This window comes from Cyclopterus lumpus, chromosome 5 (genome assembly GCF_009769545.1).
Source record: "Cyclopterus lumpus isolate fCycLum1 chromosome 5, fCycLum1.pri, whole genome shotgun sequence".
NCBI lineage: Eukaryota > Metazoa > Chordata > Actinopteri > Perciformes > Cyclopteridae > Cyclopterus > Cyclopterus lumpus.
The window spans coordinates 7725667-7749251 of record NC_046970.1 but is presented as its reverse complement, the minus strand read 5'-3'; the positions used below and the strand labels follow the sequence as shown (position 1 = coordinate 7749251).

At 46.2% G+C, this 23585-nt stretch overlaps 3 protein-coding genes across 3 annotated transcripts; 1 reads left to right on the top strand and 2 right to left on the bottom strand.

The window, feature by feature from the left end:
• Positions 1 to 959: 959 nt before the first annotated feature.
• nuf2 (UF2 component of NDC80 kinetochore complex) lies at positions 960 to 14063 on the bottom strand. Its single transcript, XM_034533689.1, has 13 exons — positions 13810 to 14063; positions 11418 to 11492; positions 11219 to 11295; positions 10970 to 11031; positions 10782 to 10879; positions 9992 to 10065; positions 4168 to 4261; positions 4026 to 4088; positions 3741 to 3878; positions 3481 to 3621; positions 2160 to 2335; positions 1274 to 1409; positions 960 to 1178 (listed from the first exon to the last, which is right to left on the bottom strand). Exons 1-13 carry the CDS (start codon positions 13930 to 13932, stop codon positions 1071 to 1073), a joined length of 1365 nt encoding a protein of 454 aa, XP_034389580.1. The 5' UTR covers positions 13933 to 14063; the 3' UTR covers positions 960 to 1070.
• A 675-nt stretch (positions 14064 to 14738) lies between these two features.
• Positions 14739 to 18709, top strand: ap5b1 (adaptor related protein complex 5 subunit beta 1). Its single transcript, XM_034533208.1, has 3 exons — positions 14739 to 15033; positions 15491 to 16288; positions 16625 to 18709. Exons 1-3 carry the CDS (start codon positions 14896 to 14898, stop codon positions 18554 to 18556), a joined length of 2868 nt encoding a protein of 955 aa, XP_034389099.1. The 5' UTR covers positions 14739 to 14895; the 3' UTR covers positions 18557 to 18709.
• Positions 18710 to 18857: 148 nt separating this feature from the next.
• On the bottom strand, positions 18858 to 22230 carry c5h1orf50 (chromosome 5 C1orf50 homolog). Its single transcript, XM_034533209.1, has 5 exons — positions 22037 to 22230; positions 21460 to 21575; positions 21285 to 21371; positions 20905 to 21036; positions 18858 to 20154 (listed from the first exon to the last, which is right to left on the bottom strand). The coding sequence occupies exons 1-5, from the start codon at positions 22083 to 22085 to the stop codon at positions 19969 to 19971; spliced, it is 570 nt and encodes a 189-aa protein (XP_034389100.1). The 5' UTR covers positions 22086 to 22230; the 3' UTR covers positions 18858 to 19968.
• Between the last annotated feature and the right edge of the window lie 1355 nt (positions 22231 to 23585).

Genomic DNA, 23585 nt, shown 5'->3' with positions numbered 1-23585 from the left:
TGGTCAACATGAACGTCACGCTTATGTTACTACATCCAATGCATTTTTGAAAGCATGTTATTAGAGCTCTAGATGTTTGGATGTCTTCTTGCCCAACACCCATTCCAAGTTTTCTGAAATTGTATGTTTAAATATGCAAATGAGGCATTGTCTGATTCAATCTGTGCAGAATTTCCACAGCGGAAAATTTGAACGAATAAAGCCAGGTTCAAAATTCTTGTTTCATGTTCTTGACATATTCAAGTCAATTTTCTCCATGTTTTCTGAAATAAAATGTATAAATCAGGCTGTGAAAAACACTTCAAAATATGAATAGGAATGAAATTGTAAAGGTTGGTGGATGTGAGAGCTGCTGAAGGGCAGATTTCTGGATCAGTCTGAGAATAAAACTAAATTAGAGATATCACCAAGAAACTTCCTCAGTTAATAACTTGACAATTATTTTTAAAGTTTTATGTTTAAATATGCAAATGTTGCATTATCTTTTTTTTTTTACAGAAAAACAATGACATTAAGTCATTGGGAACAAATTGATTGACATGGTCATGAACATTTGGAATGATAAATAAAGCACCTTTGAGATAGACTGAGTTCCCCGCAGACCCTTCTGTCGGATTAAGGTTAAAAAGGAAAACAATGTCACTTCTGTGCATTACATCCAAAAACTACCAGTTTGTCGAGTCGTGAACAAACAAAGCCGAGCAAACGTTACGGCAGCTTGGCTCGTGACGTCGGATTTTTTACTTTACAGAAAGTGACATGTTCGTGTGTTTAAGGGGTGCTACATCTCTTAAACTGGCTCAATATCCGTTGTTCTCTGCAAATAAAATCATGACCATCTTAATAATTTCATAGTGTTACAATTATATTATTATACTCATTTACGATATCTGGGCCACACCGGTGCAACAATGTTAACAAATTCGCCATTCCTGAAAAAAAAATACGATATATTTGGCTCATTTCGGTCTTATCAGATTTATTAACTGGTGCACAACATTTTAAACATGTTAAATAGTAACGGGGAAAAAGGCAACAAACAGAAGGAAAACACGTAGAGAAGTGAACGTTTAAAAATGTGCAGACATCTTGGTGACGTCTTGTTTTAGGTCCACGATGTGTGTCTCGATTCTCTCGTGCAGCTTGTCCATTGAAGCCGACAGGGTGTCGTACAGAGCCTGGACACAGTGAGGGGGGGGGGGAAAGAGGGAGGAGCGCGTTAGTCCTCAACCCGCGGGTCAACAACAAATAATGACTTTGGCGGAGCACGCACCTGAGCTTTGGCCGTCTCTTTGCTGCTCACGTCCCTCAGGCTCTGGATGTTGGCCTTGAGCTGCTGCGTCTCTCTGGAGATCTCCTGGATCCGGTCGGCCATCTCCTCGCGCTTCTCGTGGATTTGGTTGCGTTGTCTGGGGGAATCGTTCAATGTTGGTTATTTCAAACGTCAAATTATGTTTATCACTTTGACTGCTATGTAAATTATACGGGATCAAACAGATCGGGGAGAGGGATCCTCGTCTGTTGCTCTCCTGAAGGTTTTTCCCCTGTGAAAGGCTTTTTTCTGTTTTCTTCCTGATCCGATATGTGTACAGATTGTAAAGCCCTCTGAGGCACATTTGTAATTTAGGGCTATACAAAATAAACTGAATTGAATTGAATATTACGGATTATGGGTCGGCGCGAAAAACAAAACAAAAATAGACAAAAGGGACAGCATATACACAGGCTTTTTTTTGCCGCAGATACTAATTACCTGTTCTGAAGTCAGTGAAATTCTAAATCATTTAATTTTGCTAGTCATCTATTGCGTTGTATTTTTATTAATTAAAAAAATCTTGTCATTAGTGAGTTTTATTAATATATCATAATCTATCAAAGTTAAAAGGTTTTCACCACATTTGATATAAATCAGAATAATCAGAGCTGTTAGCAGCTCTCCTACGGTTGATTAAACATCATTTGTTCAGAGTGGAACATTATCAGAGATCCGCGACTAGAAAAGCATGAATGCTGATGTCCTGATTGGATATTTGACTGAATATCAGCCGATAATGATCGGCAGTAAAACGTTATTTCACACTGGGACGGTTAAACTGTGTAATTAATCCAGGGTTACACCACCAGTAAGGTCCATGGCATTGCAGATGCGTTCAACATACCCCAGCACGTCCTGGATCTGCTGATCCTTCATCTCCTTCTTCTTCTGCTTGCGGATTTTATGTTTGGACTCTTTGTCCAGCTTCATGGCCAGCGCTCGCTTCAGCTGGCCCTCCTCCACGCACAGGTTCCTCAGCTCCTTCTGCTTTTTCTCATACTGAGCAGTTAACTCCTTGTGCTAGACACAGACACACAGACACAGACACACACACACACACAGTAAAGAAAGGGTTCCGGTGTTTCCAGGTCACAGGTTTTACCAGCATGTACTGCCAACATGAGAAACGGAAGCAGTTATCTGTGCTCTCTTCAAAGCCACCAGACTCTTTTGAGAGAAACAGTCGTTTTAACTTTGTTTTGTGTTATTGTGTGTAACTTTGGCGTTTTAAAAGGGTTAGTTTCGGATGCACCAAAGTCACAAAATAACAAACAAAGTAACCGATGGAGGCAGTGGTAGACCAGCAGCTCCCGTGTTCTGCCAGGTACAACACTGGTTTTGTAAATGGAGATTGGTGGCTTTGGGAGAGAGCGTCGATCAACATAACAGTCAGTTCCCCACTGAGAAAGAGCCGACAGAAAGACAAGGCAGGGAAAATATTCTAAATATAGCTGTTTTCGTAAACTGAAAACACTATGAAAGGGTTAACGTTCCAACTCCCATGACCAGATAACGTAGCGACCTGTCAATCACCCCGCCCTAAAGCATACAGTGCTTTATGTTCTATTTAACTCTAAATGGACCATAATTTACTCAATTAACATCATGATGTAATTAAGAATACTTGAAACTTAAAATTGAAACCATAAACTCATGTTTACAATGTAAACTGAGAGAATAATTCAAGAGAAGTAGAGTCATTTTCTCATAGATTTTTATACAACCAGAGGAGTCGCCCCCTGCTGGTCAGTAGAGAGAATGCATGTTTAAGGCACTTCCTCCTTGGCTTTACCTTTCAGGCCCGGGATAAGTACCTCATATAACCTCACTTTACAAATAAATCAAAATGTCATCTTTTTTTAAACACACGGTCATGGACTAATACTGGGCCTTTGAAACTTTTTCCGACAGGCAAAAAAATAAAATGAATACAGAATTTTAGAGTTTATTTAGCTATATTTGCATTAAATGTTGGACAATCTAGGCAACCATTTTCCTCATCACTTTCTGCCATTACTATAATAACATACTGATTTTTAATTAAAAAGGTAACCAGTCTGCTATCGCTACCTTCACTACGCGCAGCGGCCAATCTGTTATTTCGCAGGTGACCTCATGGAAGACGGAGCAGAAGAGGATGGTGAGACAGGCGGTGTAGTGCGTACCTCATCCGCCCGCTGCTTGGTGTTGTTCATGCTGCTCTCCAGGTCCTGCAGCAGGCTGTACATCTGCTGGATCTCGGCCTCAGTGTGAGTCACACTCTGCACCATGTTCTGCAGCTCCACCATTTGCTCATCTATCTCTTTCTGAAATCAAAGACCAAACAAATTGTCATTTCAAAACGGCAGCTCTCTGGAGACGACCCCCCCCCCCCCCCCCCCCCCCCACACACACACACACACTTTTTTTCCCCCCCTCTACTCACGTTGGAGCTCTTGATGTTCTTGACGTTCTCCCTCATCTTCTCCATCTGAGTCTTCAGCTCCTCTGGAGACTCCACGATTTGAGACTTGAGTTTGCTGACGTCCTCCTTCAGGTTACAGACGTCCACCTTCACCTGGGCCTGAGACCCCCACCCCCAAAACAGCACAGCTTTTCAATAAAGGGGCTTGATTTTGGGTTCTCTCTGAGGTGCTTTTGGCACACGCACCAAAAGCACCTCAGGAACTGATTCACAAACGCATATTGTTGGTGTCAAACGTTCACCTACCAGTTTCTGAGTCTTCTCCGCAATCTTGGCTTTCCACTCTGCGATGCTTTCATTTTTCGCATCCTGAAATAAGATTTGTTTTTTACTGGAGAGCGCTCACACACCATATCTCTTCATGCGACTGTGCTTCATCACCACCTACCACTTCCTGGTATTCGTGGATTTTGGTGGACTGCAGCTCGGAGAGAACGGCTGCCAGCTCCTCGGCCTCGGCCTGCTGCTCTGGTGGGATGGTCCTGAACGTGGACCAGGAAAGAAAAGAAAGAAAAATAAAAGAGTGCAGGACGAAACGTTTGTCTTTTATGAGACTGGAGAGGACACGCAACGACTTGCATTCTGACCGCTTAGGATCATGAAAAACAGAATTATTCATGAGTTATTCATGTCTAATATATACGCCCGATTAAAGGGACTGTTTACCCCAAAATTCTAAACACTATATATTTTCCGCTTGTAGTGCTATTTATCAATCTACTGTGGCATCACAAGGGGACAGGTAGTGGAGGGACGCTACAGAGTGGCCACCAGTGCAAAAACTACATCTCCCAGCCTGCCTCACCGCTCACCCAGCTGCAGCTGCTTAAGGCACCTGATTGAGGCAGGGCTGGGAGACTTAAGGGAGAGCACCTGGGAAGGAGAAAGGAGAGCGGAAGGTGAACCCACGAGCACCTGGAAGAGGACAACAAGGGAGAGGACCTCGTAGCCTGGATTCACCAGGATTGAGTTTTTGTTTGGTTAATTAACCACTTTCTCCTCCGGGATGTTTTGTGTTACCTAACTGGACCTTTTTTTTGAGACTTTGTTGTTTTTGAATGTTACCTTGCTGGTGGGATGGGAAATAAACCTGGACTTTTTGTTAAATACCCTTGGACGTGCCTGTGTTCATCTCTCTCTTTAAACCGCCCCAGGCTAGCCTGTCCTAGCGACAGCCCGTGACACTACAGGTGGTGGAGGATGCGGGCACTGGGGCCAAAGTGCGGATGATTGAGAGAGGAGATATTGACGACTTGTCCCAACTTTTTTTCAGAACTTCAAACCCCAGGCCACCAATCCAAAATGGAGCCACTGATGCAGATGCTGTTGGAGAGCCAGAGGGCGCAGCAGGAAATCAGCGGTGCCCTGTTGGCACAGCAAATCAGGGCTAATGAACTGAAGGAGCAGGAGCTCAGGCAGAGGCCAGAGTCGAAGCCCAGGGCTGCTGATTACATCCCTAAACTTGGCGTGACCGACGATGTGGAAGCTTACCTTCATGCCTTTGAAGCTACGGCGACTCGAGAAGGGTGGCCAAAGAGACAGTGGGTTGGACTTCTGGCGCCGTTCCTATCCGGTGAGGCCCTTAAAGCATTTCGAGATGTAGAGGCTGATATTGCCCACGACTACGACCAGTTAAAGGGGGAGATTTTGAGTCGCCAGGGGCTCACCAAATTTAGCATGGCCCAACGGTTTCATAACTGGACTTTCCTAAGCGGAGAGACACCCCGGTCCCAAATACACGAGTTGATACGAGTGGCGAAAAGGTGGTTGGAACCGGACAAACACAGCCCGGCGGACATGATAGAAACCCTGGTTATGGACAAGTATCTACGGGGTCTACCGTACGAGGCAAAAAATAAATAATTGGCCACCAAAAGTTAACAACGGCCACAGGGTTGGTAGAAGCCGTAGAACAGTTCCAGGCGGCCTCGGACATGCTCCAATCACCCTGTGAAGCGCCGGTGGCTTCTGGCCCGGCCAAGTGTGCGTCGCCAAAGAGGTCCGGCCCTGGCCAACCCTCACTCGGACCCACCCAGCAGAGGCGGTAGTTCACCTGGACAGCCACGAGCGTTCCGGAACCCAGAGCCCCGCCAGTGCTATCGCTGTGGCAAATTCGGCCACATCTCCTGGCAGTGTGAAAGGCTAGACGAGCCCATGCCCACAGCGGAATCCGCCAGCGGCCCCCATGTCCACTTTGCTGCCCTCCTGGGCAAAAGTAGGGACCGGCGACCAACGTGCCCCGTAAAGGTGAATCGACGGGACCTAGAAGCCTTGCTCGATTCAGGAAGTGCTCGGACCCTAGTCCAGGAGGCAGTTTTGGAGGCAACGTCCCCGGCTCAAGGCGATCCCGTCCCGGTGGTTTGTGTCCACGGAGATACCCGAGAGTATCCGACCACCGTAGTGAAACTGACCACAACTAAGGGCACGTTTAATGTCGAGGTGGGAGTAATCCGGGACCTCCCGGTCCCAGTCCTGATCGGGCGTGACTTCCCAGCTTTCCGGATGCTGTGGAGGGAAGCCCTAAAGAAGCTTAGTCGAGAGCCCCGCAAACGTAAGTCGAACCATCCACAATTGAGTAAAACCTGGGTTAACATTGCCAAACCATGCTTGTCCCCTCTAGTGTCAGTCCAAGCCTTGGCAGAAGCTTCTAGTGGAGCTGAGTCTGATGACGCTGAGCCCCAACCTGGGCCAAGTGAGGAGGACACTGATGGCCCTCGAGAAACACTGCCCCTTAAAAGGTCAGTATGGAACCGCACAGTTGCAGGACCTGACTCTGGGTAATGCCTTAAGAAACGTCCAGGTCCTAGAGGGAACGTTGGTGGGAACCCGGTTGACCCCTTCCTACCCTCATTTTTCAGTGAAAAATGGCCTCTTGTATCAGGTAACAAGAAGTAAGGACCAAATCGTTGAGCAACTACTTGTGCCCCGGCCTCACCGCTCCACAGTTCTGCAGTTGGCCCACACTCACTTGCTGGGAGCGCACTTGGGCGTAGAGAAGACTAAAGAGAGGGTGTTACAGAGGTTTTTTTGGCCCGGAGTCCACAAGGAGATAGAGAACTACTGCCGCAGCTGCCCAGATTGTCAGGTCACCGCTCCGAAACCGACGTACCGGAACCCCCTTATCCCTTTGCCTATTATAGAAACCCCCTTTGAACGAGTAGGCATGGATATTGTGGGTCCCCTGCCCAAAAGTGTCCGAGGGCACCAGTACATCTTGGTCATAGTGGACTACGCCACCCGTTATCCGGAAGCCGTCCCTTTAAGAAAGGCCAATGCTAAACAAATAGCAAAAGAACTGTTCCTCTTCAGCAGCCGCGTGGGGATTCCAAAGGAGATTCTTACCGACCAGGGGACCCCCTTTATGTCGAGGGTCACCAAGGAGTTGTGTGCGCTGTTACACGTGAAACAGGTGAGAACCTCGGTCTACCACCCCCAGACAGATGGGCTAGTGGAGAGGTTCAACAAGACCCTGAAAGCCATGCTGAGGAAGGCCATCGACAAAGACGGAAGAAACTGGGACCAGCTATTACCCTACCTTCTGTTTGCGGTAAGAGAGGTGCCTCAGGCTTCCACTGGCTTCTCACCCTTTGACCTGTTGTATTCTCACAAACCCAGGGGCCTTCTGGACATCGCCAAGGAGACGTGGGAGGAGCAACCCTGTCCCCATCGTACCATGATTGAACACGTGGGGGCGATGCGGGACCGGATGGCAGCTGTGTTCCCCATTGTGAAGGAACACATGGAGAAGGCTCAGAGGGATCAAAGGGCCGCCTATAACCGAGCAGCACAACCCAGGGAATTCAACCCTGGAGACAGAGTCCTAGTTCTTGTCCCCACTGTGGAATGTAAGTTCTTGGCTACTTGGCAGGGGCCCTTTGAAGTAATTGAAAAGGTTGGGGAAGTCAATTACAAAGTACGACAAACAGGGAAGAGGAAAGGTGAGCAAATCTACCATATTAACCTCCTAAAGAAATGGCATGAGCGAGAGGTGTTGTTCAATGGCCTTTCCCCCAGAGAGTCGAGAGAACCCGCCCGGGACGAGGTGCAGTTAGGCCCGGACCTCTCTCCGCACCAGCGGCAGCAGGCAAAGGAGCTGGTAGAAGGAAATCAGGAGGTATTTTCATCCCTCCCAGGCTACACCCACCTGGTGGAACATGAGGTACGCACCCAGCCGGGAAAAACGGTGAACCAAAAGCCATATCGGGTGCCGGAGGCCCGCAAGAAGCTGATTAACGAGGAGGTAAGGAAGATGCTGGCGTTGAACGTGATTGAGGAATCCAAGAGTGCCTGGTCAAGCCCCATCGTCCTGGCTGACAAACTGGACGGAACAGCCCGGTTCTGTAATGATTTCAGAAAAGTAAATGACATTTCTGAATTTGATGCATATCCCATGCCTCGTGTCGATGAGCTAATTGAAAGCCTGGGCCAGGCACGTTTCCTAACCACCCTGGATCTCACCAAAGGTTATTGGCAGGTTCCATTGTCTCCAGGGTCGAAGGAGAAGACAGCCTTTGCCACCCCGGGAGGCCTCTGGCAGTACCGGATGATGCCTTTTGGCCTGTTTGGAGCCCCCGCCACCTTCCAGCGCCTGATGGACCAAGTACTGAAACCCCATCGAGAATATGCAGCGGCCTATCTGGATGATGTGGTAATTCAGAGCCCAGACTGGGAGAGCCACCTACCACGGGTTCAGAAGGTCCTCGACTCCCTCCGACAGGCAGGCTTGACCGCCAACCCCAAAAAGTGTAGGCTGGCGTTTGGGGAGACCAACTACTTGGGGTACACCATCGGGCGGGGCCTTGTGAAACCCCAGGATGCGAAACTCGCTGCCATCCAAGACTGGCCAAAGCCGTTGACCAAAAAACAGGTGAGATCCTTCTTGGGCCTGGCCAATTATTACAGACGTTTTATCCCGGATTTCTCTGATAGCGGCCCCTCTCACCGAACTGACGACCAAGAAACATTCCCGTATGGTGCCCGGCCGCAGAAGAGGCCTTTAACGACCTGAAGAGGGCCTTGTGTTCGAAACCAGTCCTGATGGCCCCCGACTTTAGCAAGGAGTTCGTGGTCCAGGCAGATGCTTCTGAGATGGGCCTGGGTGCTGTCTTAGCCCAGATGAAGGAAGGTGAGGAACACCCCGTTCTGTATTTGAGCCGGAAGTTGCTGCCAAGGGAGAAGAACTATGCCACAGTGGAGAAAGAGTGCCTAGCGTTGAAATGGGCCCTGGAAACCCTCAAATATTACCTGCTTGGAAGGAGGTTCACTCTGGTAACAGATCATTCACCTTTGCAATGGATGGCAAAAAATAAGGAAACAAACAGCAGGGTAACTAGGTGGTTTTTAAGCCTCCAGCCGTTTAACTTCTCTGTCATTCACAGGCCAGGGCGACGCCATGGCAACGCAGATGCCCTGTCCAGCCGTGATGCCTTCTGGTGCTCATTCACCCTGCCGAGGACGTCAGGCCCGGGGAGAGGGATATGTGGCATCACAAGGGGACAGGTAGTGGAGGGACGCTACAGAGTGGCCACCAGTGCAAAAACTACATCTCCCAGCCTGCCTCACCGCTCACCCAGCTGCAGCTGCTTAAGGCACCTGATTGAGGCAGGGCTGGGAGACTTAAGGGAGAGCACCTGGAAAGGAGAGCGGAAGGTGAACCCACGAGCACCTGGAAGAGGACAACAAGGGAGAGGACCTCGTAGCCTGGATTCACCAGGATTGAGTTTTTGTTTGGTTAATTAACCACTTTCTCCTCCGGGATGTTTTGTGTTACCTAACTGGACCTTTTTTTTGAGACTTTGTTGTTTTTGGATGTTACCTTGCTGGTGGGATGGGAAATAAACCTGGACTTTTTGTTAAATACCCTTGGACGTGCCTGTGTTCATCTCTCTCTTTGCACCGCCCCAGGCTAGCCTGTCCTAGCGACAGCCCGTGACACTACACTACATACTTTCGGAGGGAGTTGCGCACCAGCACGAGGAAGTGGTTTGGTGGAAAGAAAATAGTGGTGAAGTGGGGTGAACTATCCCTTTAAGAAATTAATATTTGGCCTACAGATTTGGTTCATTAAACATTCAGAGAGCCCAGGGTGAAGAAATGGGCTTGTTTTGCCCAACAAACATTTAAAAAGATATAAAACGGCAACAAAACATCTCATTAAAGCAGCTGGAAGCAGATGTGCACCAAACGACAAGCGGCCACACATATCTACTCACGTCAGCGTCTCGATCTTCTTCTCTGCTTCCATGTTGCCTTTGGTGTAAGTCTGCAGCCTGTCCATGTCTGCCCTCTGACAACAAGGAGAGTAACTGTGACAAACACACACTGAGACCAGGGGCATGTTTGCAACCTTGTTATTTATAGAAAGAAATCTTGATAATGCTTTATAATGAGATTATAAAGATATAAATTAGAGAGAAAAAAAAGCAGTCTTTGTCTAGGATTTCAATAAATAAGAACAATACAAACCCAGGGTGATCCATCGTGCATTTGACAGAGCAGTCTTTTTGTCACTACAGAAACAGTAGTATAAATATTACCGTTTATGGAGTAGGGCCAGTGCTGAAAAAACGAAAACTTGGAAGGGGGCATACTGCTGAAGGTGGAAGCATAAAGGATCTTCTCTGCATTAAAACGGCTACCTAGCTTCCATTTACGATGTATATTTAAAATATCTTTTTTCATGTAATCTGATGTCTTATTTTATGTTTTCATCATGTTCAACTTATTTATTATCTGGGTGATTGGTTCTTGCTACTATGTAGATGAAGCCACTTTGTTGTCTGTTTGTTGAATCTGTCTTTTTGCCTATAGAACCCGATGCTGGCCTCCAGTGGATTACCTAGAGTTACGTAAAAATTGAGGGCAGATTCAATGCTGCAGAGATTATTATGCTTTCCGGTCCTAGCATGTTAACCATCGACCCACGGGATACAAGACCACTCTGTTTTAGCCTCTACCCCCCAAACCCACATCACTACACCAGTATGGACCAATATGGCATACAAATTTGGCCTGCTTCTCGAAGATCAAGTCCATCCTCTGGTTCCTGAAGTGAAGGAAGTTCATGATGGCGCTCAGAACAGTCAGAGTCTTCTGTTTTTCTAGAAAGGGGAGAACAAGTACGGTTATATGGTTTCAGGAAAAAATTCGGGTTAATCTGAAAAAATAAAATAAAACAGACATGTACGTACTTGGAGCTAGAAGGTCGTTCAGCGAAAAATCATAAACCAAGCACATGGGCAGAAACTGCTGCCTGTGAAAAGATCACACGCAGCAACAAAACACATTGAAACCCAGTTTCAGAGTCTATTTGGCTTTACATAGATCTAAATAAAGTATTCAGTGGAGGTTGGTGCATACTAATATATACACATCCACACGTGTATATATATATATATATATATATATATATATATGACGAAGGAAGAAAGAAAACTCACATGCGTATGTAGACGCTCATGATAGATGTGGCCCCCTCATGATATACTGGGTTCTGAATGTTCTCCAGAAGTGGAACCTGGGGGGACAAAGAGAGAAAAAACACATCTTCAACATAGGAAAGATAACAACATTCCGTACATAAATGTGCAATGGTCATCATCAGACTGCTCAGTGGAACTGGGGACACCTGGTACTCACCATGGAGTGGCACTCAGGTCGGAAACGGAACAGGAGATGCAACACCCTCATGTACAGCGTTTGAATCGCCTCTGGCTGAAAGAGAGACAGAAGTGAGACAGAACTCAATCGGCATCTATCTATCTATATATATTTTTTTTATTTAAATTTATTTAACCAGGAAAAGCCTCATTGAGATAAAAAAATCTCCTTTACAAAAAAAATCTCCTTTACACACGTGTGTGTGTATATATATATATATATATATATATATATATATATATATATATATATATATATATATACGCACATACACACACATACATATATATATATATACATATACATACAGTGCATCCGGAAAGTATTCACAGCGCTTAATTTTTTCCAGATTTTGTTATGTTACAGCCTTATTCCAAAATGGATTAAATTCATTATTTTCCTCAACATTCTACACACAACAACCCATAATGAAAAAGTGAAAACAGTTTTTTGCAAATCTATTAAAAATAAAGAACGAAAACATAACATGTACATAAGTATTCACAGCCTTTGTCATGACACTCAATTTAGCTCAGGTGCATCCTGTTTCCACTGATCATCCTTGAGATGTTTCTACAACTTGATTGGAGTCCACTTGTGCTAAATTCAGTTGATTGGACACGATTTAGAAAGGCACACACCTGTCTATATAAAAGGTACCACAGTTAACACTGCATATCAGAGCATAAACCAAGCCATGAAGTCCAAGGAATTATCTGTAGACCTCCGAGACAGATTTGTATCGTGGCACAGATCTGGCGAAGGGTACAGAAAAATGTCTGCAGCATTGAAAGTCCCAATGAGCACAGTGGCCTCCATCATCTGGAAATGAAAGAAGTTTGCAACCACCAGGACTCTTCTTAGAGTTGGACGCCCAGCCAGACTGAGCGATCGGGGGAGAAGGGCCTTATTCAGGGAGGTGACCAGGAACCCGATGGTCACTCTGACAGAGCTCCAGTGTTGTTCTATGAAGAGAGGAGCACCTTCCAGAAGGCTAACCATCTCTGCAGCACTCCACAAATCAGGCCTGTTTGGTAGAGTGGCCAGACGGAAGCCACTCAGTAAAAAGCACATGACAGCTCGCCTGGAGTTTGCAAAAAGGCACCTGAAGGACTCTCAGACCATGAGAAACAAAATTCTCTGGTCTGATGAAACAAAGATTGAACTCTTTGGCCTGAATGCCAAGTGTCATGTCTGGAGGAAACCAGGCACTGCTCATCACCTGGCCAATACCATCCCTACAGTGAAGCATGGTGGTGGCAGCATCATGCTGTGGGGATGTTTTTCAGCAGGAGGAACTGGGAGACTAGTCAGGATTGAGGGAAAGATGAATGCAGCAATGTACAGAGACATCCTGGATGAAAACGTGCTTCAGAGCGCTCTGGACCTCAGACTGGGGCGACGGTTCATCTTCCAACAGGACAACGACCTGAAGCACACAGCCAAGATAACAAAGGAGTGGCTTCGGGACAACTCTGTGAATGTCCTTGAGTGGCCCAGCCAGAGCCCTGACTGGAACCCGATTGAACATCTCTGGAGAGATCTGAAAATGGCTGTGCACCGATGCTGCCCATCCAACCAGATGGAACTTGAGAGGTTCTGCAAAGAAGAATGGGAGAAACTGCCCAGAAATAGGTGTGCCGAGCTTGTGGAATCATACCAAAGAAGACTTGAGGCTGTAATTGCTGCCAAAGGTGCTTCAACAAAGTATTGAGCAAAGGCTGTGAATACTTATGTACATGTTGTTTTTTCGTTCTTTATTTTTAATAAATTTGCAAAAAAAACAGTTTTCACTTTGTCATTATGGGTTGAAAATAATGAATTTAATCCATTTTAGAATAAGGCTGTAACATAACAATGTGGAAAAAGTGAAGCGCTGTGAATACTTTCCGGATGCACTGTATATACATATATATTTATCTTGAAGCTTCAAGATTTGAAGACACCTGAGCAATACTTGCAACTAGTTTCTCCAAACAGGAGGCGTCTTGAAGCTGTCGTTACCAACAAAGGCTTTTGTTGTTGGCTTTTGTTCAACGTGTTCCAATACTTTTTCTTTGTGTCATTCCATTTTATTACACATAACTTAGCTAATTTCTTTGTATGTATGGATGACTTGGGTTGTTAGCGACATCTGGTGAACATGTCATGTCAATAGCACCTTTTAGAAATATACTGTTATAGAAAAGTAGTGGCGTGTTCCAAGACTTATTTTACCCGCTATAAAGCTATATCAAAATATTAAACTCCTCGGTTCAGTTTATTGCACCATTTCCGTTACACTACAGTTCACGGACCATTCAAACCCGCTCATCACGTCGCTATTATCGGACGTTTCTCTTCTATTCGCAGACGTTGGTGTTTCCTTTACCTTTGGAGTTGGAGTCAGGTCGCTCTTCGTGAAGTGTTTTGCCTCTTGACCGGTGAGAACTTCGGTTCGGTAAAAATGCACTATCGCATCCGGGTTAGAGATGGGGAATGTATTTTCAGACATTGTCGCAGTTTTAGTGCCAGTTAAAAATAGGGATTAAAACACAAACGCGCGCACACAGGAACTTTTCAACAACGACACAAAAATTGGCGGGTTAAATACGACTTCCTTGTTGATTTCTCCAAGGCGAATCTGATTGGTCGTTTAACTCTTCTTCTGTACGAGAGAGATGATTCACCAGCGCCCTCTAGCGCACTCACCGTGTACAACTCTTGAACTGTTCCCCCTTTCATGTTGACCTCATTCTGCTGTTAGGATTTAATTTAAAATGTGTAATGTTTGGGTGTCTTACGAAGCACATTTCGTTATAAATTAAGAACCAAATAAGAGTTGTGCACAATAATATATAGTATAAAGTCAAAAACATAAAATAGCAGCTATTTTACAGTTATACAAATAAGCAATGGTGAAGACAAGTATAGTATATTGTCTTAATAGATGTTGTATGATTATGCCAAGAGGGATATACTTATTTAGTTAATCGAAACCTTTGTGTATTAATATATAATATTGTTGTGGTGTGGCGGTAAAACAACTAAAGGAGCAACGCTTAATCCCATTTGAAGAGTTCACAGACTGCTGTTCTTTTGCAATGTAGAAAAGCATGATTTATCTCCGAACAAAGTAAAAATAAGAACATTATTTGAAATGTAATTTGGAAAAAGCAGGATTATTCCAGACAAACTGTTTGTATTTATTTATTAAAAACATTTGAAACTTCTTTTAGCTGAGCTCTATGTCATACTGGTCGACCCTCCGTAGCAGCAGGGGGTGCTGATGTGACACCGCGACTGTTAAACGTGCACGTGACAAAACACGGAACTCACTGCTGCTGTGCCCCTGGATGCTGAGGAGGGGAACTTTCTGTCACATTTCAAAGTCAGAGCTTACTGCGTGCAATGACTTTGGAAGGAGTTTCTGATCCGCTCATTCGTTCGTCGCAAAGGTTTCGGGTTTGAGCCAACAATGGCGGCGAACTGGGCCGAGAGGATCTCCGCTTTCTCCCGGAGTCCGTCTGTCTTCCTCTCCAGGACAACAGCTGAGGCTTTCCTCGCAGAGCTGCTCCGTGAGCTCCGAGATGACAGAGCCAGTTACAGTGTTAAGGTAACAACAACAAAAGAAATGTACGATACATTAAACTCCCATGCTTCCTTAATGTGTTGCCGCAATGAGAGTCACGAGCAGAGCGAGCCGAAAGCAACCGTGTCTCCACATCCGCGCACTGGTGCTGTGCGACGTGGGTTCAGCCGACAACACTTAATCGACCGATTTTTAAAAGGACTTTGGCATTTCCGGTGTCAACGAAACCCTAAGCGGGGTCTGAAACCCCCAAACCCCGCTGGACCTAGTTTCTCAAACCGGGTTTTCTTTTTACTCATCATTTACACATCTCTTTTGGACGGTTTGCTCGCACAAAATTTAAAAATGATTGTTTTTTAATTGAGTAATTGACAGCAGTGAACACTAATAATTACCTGTATTATCTGTGGTGTTTTCCTGTGTTGTGTTTAATGTAATACAAGTTATTATGTCCATAATTCTTCCATTGCATCCACCTCAGGTCCTCCTGTTGTCCCCGCTATGCGAGCATCCGACCCTGCTGTGTCCCTCCGACTCTGTGGGCGAGGAGACGGCCCTGGAGCTCATGTCGGTGTTGGACCAGTGTCCTCCCAAGTCCGTCCAGTTCCGCTGCCACCTCCTCCTGGCCCTCACCACCGTGCTCGTCTGCACCGCCTGCATGAGCGTCCGCTCCTGTGTGTCCCAGGACTTCCTGGACCTGCTCCTTCAGATGGCCCAGGACACCGGGGACCTGCACGGGGATGGCGCTCTGCGCTCCCTCCGGGCCACGGCCTGCGACTGCCTGCGGGAGCTGGAGGCCTGCTCCCCGGGCCTCCTCTCGCAGCGCCTCGAGCTCCTGGGCGGGCTCAGGCAGCGGGAAACCTCCCGGCTCCACCAGGCCTACGCGGGACTCCACACTCTGGTGTTGAGAAACGCTGTGTATCGGCTCACCCAGGACACTGGAGCTGGCGCTGAGCACCTCAAGGCGCTTCTGGAAGGAAATACATCTGTGGCGTGGGAGGCCGAGCTGGACTCGGGCCCGATGAGTGACAAAGACCCCTCGGCCATACTATCGTCCCTTATCCTGGGACCCATGGGTACTGTGCCGACCCTCCAGACTGGGCCCGACTGTAAGGAGCTGCGTTCGGTCCTTTCCTCCCTTCTGGAGGAGTCCTACCTCCTCACTCCTCTGTGCCAGGCTGCACTGCTACACAGACTGACAGAGGTAGTTGCCATGGTGCCTGGTGTCCCTCCGGCCGTATTCAGAGCTCAGCTGCTGCGACTGCTGGGCACGAGCGAGGTTTGTGTCACATGGAATTAACTAGAATCCAATGTACTTTACTCACCAGTTCATGTTTACAAGCATTTTATTGGCGTGTGTTTAGGTCTTAAAACGTTCGTTTCATCTCAATTGAATAACATTTTCCTGTGAAGCTCTGCATGTGAATTTTACTTGAATACTGCGGGGAAAGGCGGAACCCGCGAGTAAAAAGAAGGACTGCTTCACAGAATTAAAATACTGGGGGCTGGGGGATTACTTCATTGGGCTTTTTCAAATGACAATAAAAGAAAAAGATCCAATAAAAAGTCTTCACATAAGCAGCTTTAACATAGTAACTCTTTGCTCTCCTCCCAGGTTTGCCTCCTCCACGCCACGCTGCTGTTGAAGTGTGCGTTCACCGACAGCCTGTTCAGCGCCGAGGACGAAGCTTTCATCCTCCAGCGGCTGGTCGTGCTCTCCCAGCACCCGCTGCTGGGTACGCCCGAGAAGCTTTTCTACATGGACTGCCTCCTGCACTTCCCCGAGAACCGGCCAATCGGCTGCGGCGGCGACGGCGACGAGACCCTCCCCGTGCTGCTAACCCCGCGGCTGGCCTCGGCCCTGGCGCCCACCGTGTTCAACGACGGCGCCACAGCGCTGGCCCGCCTCAACCTGCTGTCCCTGGTCTACCTGGAGGAAGCAGAGGAAGGGGAGGGGGAGGAAAGCAGGGGCCTGGCCTACCTCTATGAGCACCTCACCTCGCTGCTGCGCGTCGTGGCAAACGGGGGCAGCCGGGAGATCGTTGTCACCTTCTTCAGGGCCGCCTTCCTCTTCCTCTTCTCCTTCTGCCACGTGGAGAGTTACTGTCGCAGCCTGACAGAGGAGCTGTGCAAGCTCTACCTCCGCCACACCCACCTAGCACCGCACATCGTCAACCTGGCCGACCGGGCCCAGGACAAGCTCGCTGAGTCTGACTGGGCGGTGGGGTTCCTGAGGGCCCTCCAGGGAGTCATCGCCGATGCCCCGCCTGCTCGGCTCACCCCGCGAGAACTGAGCTGGCACCTAAAGACACTGGCCCGTGTGGCGGAGGAGGGAGAGATTCACCAGCACAGCACCGTCAGCTTCCTATCCAGCGTCATCGCTCCGTCTCCCTCCTCTCTGTGCACCTCCGGCGACTGGCGCCTGGGCAACGGCCTGCTGGGGGTTTGCCGCCGCCTCCTCGTCCACCCTAGCCTGGACTCGCTGCTCTTGCCTCTGGCCGACATCCTGCTGCATCTCACTTGCCACTACGGTGACACGGACATCCAGGACCATGCCCGGCTCTACTACACCCTCCTGACCACGCTGTCCCAGGAGAAGCTGGCCGGGGTTCTGGCGCAGGGTTCTGCAGAGGGAGGGCGGCAGGTCACGAAGCGATCGCTGTCCTGCATCATGGCTGAGAGCGAGGGCTTGGCGAGCGCGCTGACCATTCACCAGACGGAGAAGTCGATATTCGGGCTAATCGAGGCCCGTTCTGAGCCGCCTCAAGGGGAAACACAAACCGAGGAAGTAAGCGACCCCCACCAGAATGATACTTTGCCAACAGAGGCCAACGCAGCTCTGGAAGAATACAGAGCTCAGTTCCTCGTCCCCGGATTCGCCTCAGAAATCACCTTAAACTACCGGCTTACTCGCATCGACAGCGACTCCCACTTCGATCAGCTCTTCAGCATCCGCCTCCACTTCGGCCTCACAGACGACCACTACGAAGAGCTGGGCGACATCAGCGTCCCGAGTCTGGTCCGGGGGAGGCCGCCGCCTGAAGTCAGGCTGAGACTGAAGCCCAGGCGTCCCTACCCCACCACGCTCCACGCCAGCGCCATCTTCACCACTGAGGACGGCCTCTCCTGGCTCACCGTCCTGCCGCACATCCACGTGGCCTTCCGGCAGGTCTTCGCGCCGCTGCCCGCCCCCCCGGCCTGGGGGAACAGCAGCAGACGGTGCTTGTTCGAGGGCTTGTGGGATGAAATGGGTGCAGAAAGTGGAGAGGACCCGGCAGACTGTGTTACCAGCCTGTTCTGCTGCCGGCTGAAGGAGGGGGCTCTCACTGACCTGGTGGAGAAACACTTCCTCCCCTACCTCATATCGGATCTGTCCGAGGAAGAAGAGGTCAAAGTGCTCTTCTTCCTCCCACCGCGGTCTCACGTGCTGCTGAAGATAAAACCGGGGGACCCTGTGCACTTCAATGTCGCCGTGGATAACTGGCAGCTTCTGCGTCACCTAAATTCTTATCTTCTGACAATCACGTCCTCACAGGAAGACACTTGACTGGGATTCAGCTTACTTGCTCGCTTTTAAACAATAATTTTAATAACAAAATCATCATCAGTCATACTCCAATTGTACTTGAAATTAAGTTGCTGAAGACAGTCGATTCAAAATAAAGCTTTTGCATTTTAATTGTCTTGACGAGAAATTAAACATGTGTGAAAGTATGTTTATTTCCCAAATAGTCAGAACAACCTCATTGGTTACAGTCGATAAATTAAAGACATAATTGACTTGAGTCACTAATACGGTGGCTGAGCAGAAGTTGTACTTCCCTCCTAAAATTCAAAGTAAGGACACATTAACCTATGAAGTTTATTTTTTGTTTTTTCAAATCACAAGACTCAGTTCATGCTGTTTGGATTTACGCTGATTTACAGTTGTTGGAAACAAAAGCAGAGAAGAAGACATGCGTAAACAATGAATAATTCATTAAGAGAAAAACAAATGAGCAGAGCAGGGTATACTCATCGTGTTTGTTGTGCATACACGATACATTCTGGAGATAAACACTGGATCATGCCGTTTGTTTTGTTCCGTGTGACGCATCAGATAATCGACTAAATGTGAGTGAAACTGATTTGATAGAACATTCAAATCTTAATTTGATTTTTTTTAAAGTGTTAATGCACATGCTGGCCAGTGCAGCTCCATTTGGTATTTTCAGTTCTAGTAAACCATCCCGAAGGCTGACACTAACATCACCAATCGATGTGTATACAAATTAAGACTTGTAGTAATTCACTGCGCTCTGTGTGACAGTACAGGCAAAACCTTTGTTCTTTTTGGGCTATTTTTCTTTCAGACTAGTGGAAAGAAAAAACATTCAGGTGGTTTATATTATACTACTTTGTTTATTTGCATCTGAAGATGACTCCTAAATTAAGTGCACGTTACTATTAGATAATTCTGTATTTTCATAACATCTCACAAAACTTGTAAGCATTACAGATTCATCCCTCTCTAGTCTGAAGCTGTCTCTAATCTGCTGTGGACAGTATTTCTGGATTTACGGAGCGATACAGAAGCGATATCCAAAATCACCCTTGTAAAAAAAAACTTTCACTCTTATGTCAACAAAATGAAAACAGGAGTTTTGAAACAGGCTTTATCCAACAATCACATTTCTGCTCTGCAAAATAATGCAAATTAGCACATTTTAAAATTAGATAATGCCCCAATTTCATATTTAAAGATAACATTTCAGACAGCTTGTAATACGACAAATTATTGTCTTAATGTCAGCAATCAACTGGGGAAGGTTCATGATAGCATCAGTTAAAATGTTGACCTGTAGCGTCTCTCCTTTAGTCCGTGTCTGAAAGTTACCAAAACACTGGAACAGATGCTCTGACATCAGCGGTTCCAGTCCCCGAATGGATCTTGGTCTCCATGTGTCCTCTTAAAATCCTTTACTCCGAGAGGCCCTTGAAGTTGGGTTCCGTGTAAAGCGGCAGGGCGGTCTGCTGGCTGAGGACCTTGTCCATGATGGCGATCTCCGCGTCCCTCTTCGCCACCTGGTCCACGGGGGTCCAGGACATGTCGTGTTGAAGTTTGAATGCGCCGACGAATGTGTGCGGACAACTTGGGCCCCATTCCTTCAAAAGGGGAGAGGGAGGAGGAAGTAGGACAATGATGAACTGTGCTGCACTGTCAGAAGTCAAACACTTGTTTTTTTCCTCCCTTCTATAAATCAGTTAATAAACCCTAAATTCCCTCCCTCTTTCGGTTTCGTTTCTGTTCAAAAAGCTGAATCATGTGATTAATTTTTCAAGCAGAAATACCAAAACACTATCTAGTTCCAGCCTATGAATTTTTTGTGTCCAGTCAAAAGTAAAATGACTAGTTTCTTAGATTTTACACTATTTTGTCAGAGAAAACAAGCAACTTGGTCTCACCGTGGCCTTTTAAAATGGCTATTTTCCACCAGTTTCAGACATTTTTCAAGAAACTTAACGGCAGAATAATTGATGAAAACGATGACAAAAGAATACGTAGTTGCAACACATACATTTTCTTCGTTTAAAGCTCCTCCCCGGCATTCCACGATGACAAAAAATAAAAACTGCAACTGGTCAAACTCAACCTGAACCCGCCAGTGTTTTTTTTTTTTTGTCCGTCTGCTCACTATCAGCTCTCCTCTTAGTTACGTGACCTTTGAATACGAGAAACATCCCAAACACACACGTTTGGTGAGGCATTCATGTGTAGATGGAGGAACGCTCCCTGAGGGGAATGTTAAGCAACAGGCTCTCGCTGGCATGTCGTAACACTTTGCATCCACATAACGCTCAAGGCAGCTTTATGGACTTCTGGTTGGTTGGTGTATGCGTCAGTAGAATGCTGACCTTAGGGGAGATGATGGAGAAGTACTTCTGTCCGGAAGGCCGCTGGTAGAGGTAATACATGTTGCCTGCTTTTTTCACAATGTTACAGGCAGAATGGTGGAGGTCGGCATCTCTTTTGGCATCTTCTAAAACCTGGGAAGAGAGAGAAGAGAGGGAGGGAGAGAGGAGAGCATATATTGTGTTATCTTATATTATACTACTAGATAAACAGCTAAAAGCTCATCCGTAGTGCTCATATTGTTAAAATGTGCAGTGATATTGGGAGGTAAACGTGTTTTGCTTGCATTACGATCAGATGACCAGCCACAAAATAGCTACAGCAGCATTAAAAGAAAAGGTCACTACCACATTCATTGCATGTACTCGTTTTTGCTGCTCACCTTCCTCGCCTGTTCCTGCAAGTATCTGATCTGGTCAGCAATGACTGTCAGTTTGTTGCAAGCGTTGGCTCTTGTAAAATCATCTCCCTAAAAAAAAAATATATATATATATATATATTATTACCTCACTAACAAGAGTTATTATTATTTGTGTTCAATACATCTCAGTCCATACCCTCTGTACTTGTGATGCCAGGGCCACTAAGTCCATGGGGTCCCCCACTCTGTTGGTCTGGTAGGAACTGACCAGATCCACCCCGCTGGGGGCGCTGCTGCTCTCAACCAGAGTCACTGTGGCAAAAAAAATACACACAACTATTATACCATGCATGTAACCGAATCATCAGGAGAAACATGATTGGTAATGCAACTAGTCACATTGCAACTGGCAGCGCCGTCTTTACTATATCTGTTATCTGTAGTAGCTGCTACTGGACGATCACAACAGCTGCTACTACGATTCCAGTACGAATACATCATGAATCAAATGGCACAGTCGCGAAACTCTTCGACACATTGGGTGAACAGTATGTTAGCAAACCACGCAGCATAAAACAAAACAACTAATGGAGCTGACGTCATTCGGTTGGGTTGAAATGCAGACCTCGAGTCAAGCTAAAGAAGTACAACCACACTCGAGGTGACAGTGACGCTCTGGGAGACAACTTAAAACAAACTATTGCTCGGAACGCTGGGAAGGCTTGACGTGAGGTTTTTACGTTACAGTCAGTCACTCGGTCCGTTTCTGTTACCCGTGGTGGTTTTGTCGGGCTGATTGGGAAGGCTGACCGTCCTGTCCATGTTGTCTTCGTTCAGTTTTTTACTACGAACTCCTCTCTCGTGTGACACTTGTTATATAACACCCCCCCCGTCCAACTGCTGGTTTTGTAACCGGCTAATATTTGACCAAAAATACTATGAGAAACACTGGAGGCTTCACGGGGTCCTAAATCTCCGCCACATTTTGCCCAAATGGTAGTATTACTTTGTGCCTATGCAAAAAGACTTCAAATAAAACGCTTTGTCGGATCTTTTTCGATTATAATACATTCACCTTTTCCAGTGTACAACTTCCATCCAAAGTTCTATCTATATAAGACCAAAGTATGTGGTATATTTCATATTCCATGCCATTATTATTTGGATGAGTTTTCGGGCATAACATAACCAGCCCCACCTCGCTACAGAACATTTAAAACCGAAGATGTGTCACTGTTGATAAACCAAACCAGCAAAGTCGCGATGTCACCGTGGAATAGTTGTTGGGATACACTTGTCAAATCAACAACTTAACACTGCATTAAACCACAGGGGTATAGGATATACTCAGGGGTGTATATGATATACTACAATAGTGTTGACTCAGGGCTTTTGAAAACATACAGTCTATAGGTGGAAGGCTAGTAGAGGTTGTTTCTCCATTATTGAAGTATTTCTAGTTGTTTTTATTTGTGGATAACCGAACAAGTTAAATATAGTCATGTGCAGTGGTATAATAAGAGTAGCAATATCACACAGTGAAAATACTCCATGAAGCAAAAGTCCTGCACGCAAAACTTTACTCAAACAATAGTTAAGTATTTGCGGCAAGTGCTCATTGTGCGTCAAGTGCTCATTCTGCAACAAAATGGCATCAGACAGTATTATACATGGTATTTCTGTATTCATACTACTGCTGCATTACCCTCTGAACCTCGAATGACCTCAGTGGAAAACAAAAGGAACAACTCGCACAGAACATGCAGGTGTAGCAGAAGTTTCCAGTCTGAGCTGAAGGTGTTTTTGAAGGTGTCAAGTTGTGCTAATGAGCTCAGAAAGACAGTTCTGTTTTCACCTTTGTGACAATTTAATTCCACAAGTAATTAGTAACTACAGCTGTCAGACAAATAAAGACGTTTGAGCTAATATTGTACTTTTTACTCCATCTACATTAAAACATGTCTGATATGTAGTGGGGTAGAAGTAACAGACAATGGCAATACTCAAGTTAAGTACAAGTAGCTCAAATACACTTATAGATAGACCACTACTGGTCTGTGTATAAATGTATCTGCTAATGATGAGAAAAGGCATCTGCAGCATTCCTGCGATTAGAAAATGTGTTATAACGTTTATTTTCTTAATAACAAAATAAGTAACTATTTATAACAACGTATACTAATAATAATAATAAAAAACAATACACTTTTCGTATAGATTGATCTTATGTCACAATGACAACACATGTTCATAAGCTGTTTTAGAAGAAGTTTGCTTTGTAAAAGTCAATTCTGACCGGGTCGGATGAGTATGAAATGTTTT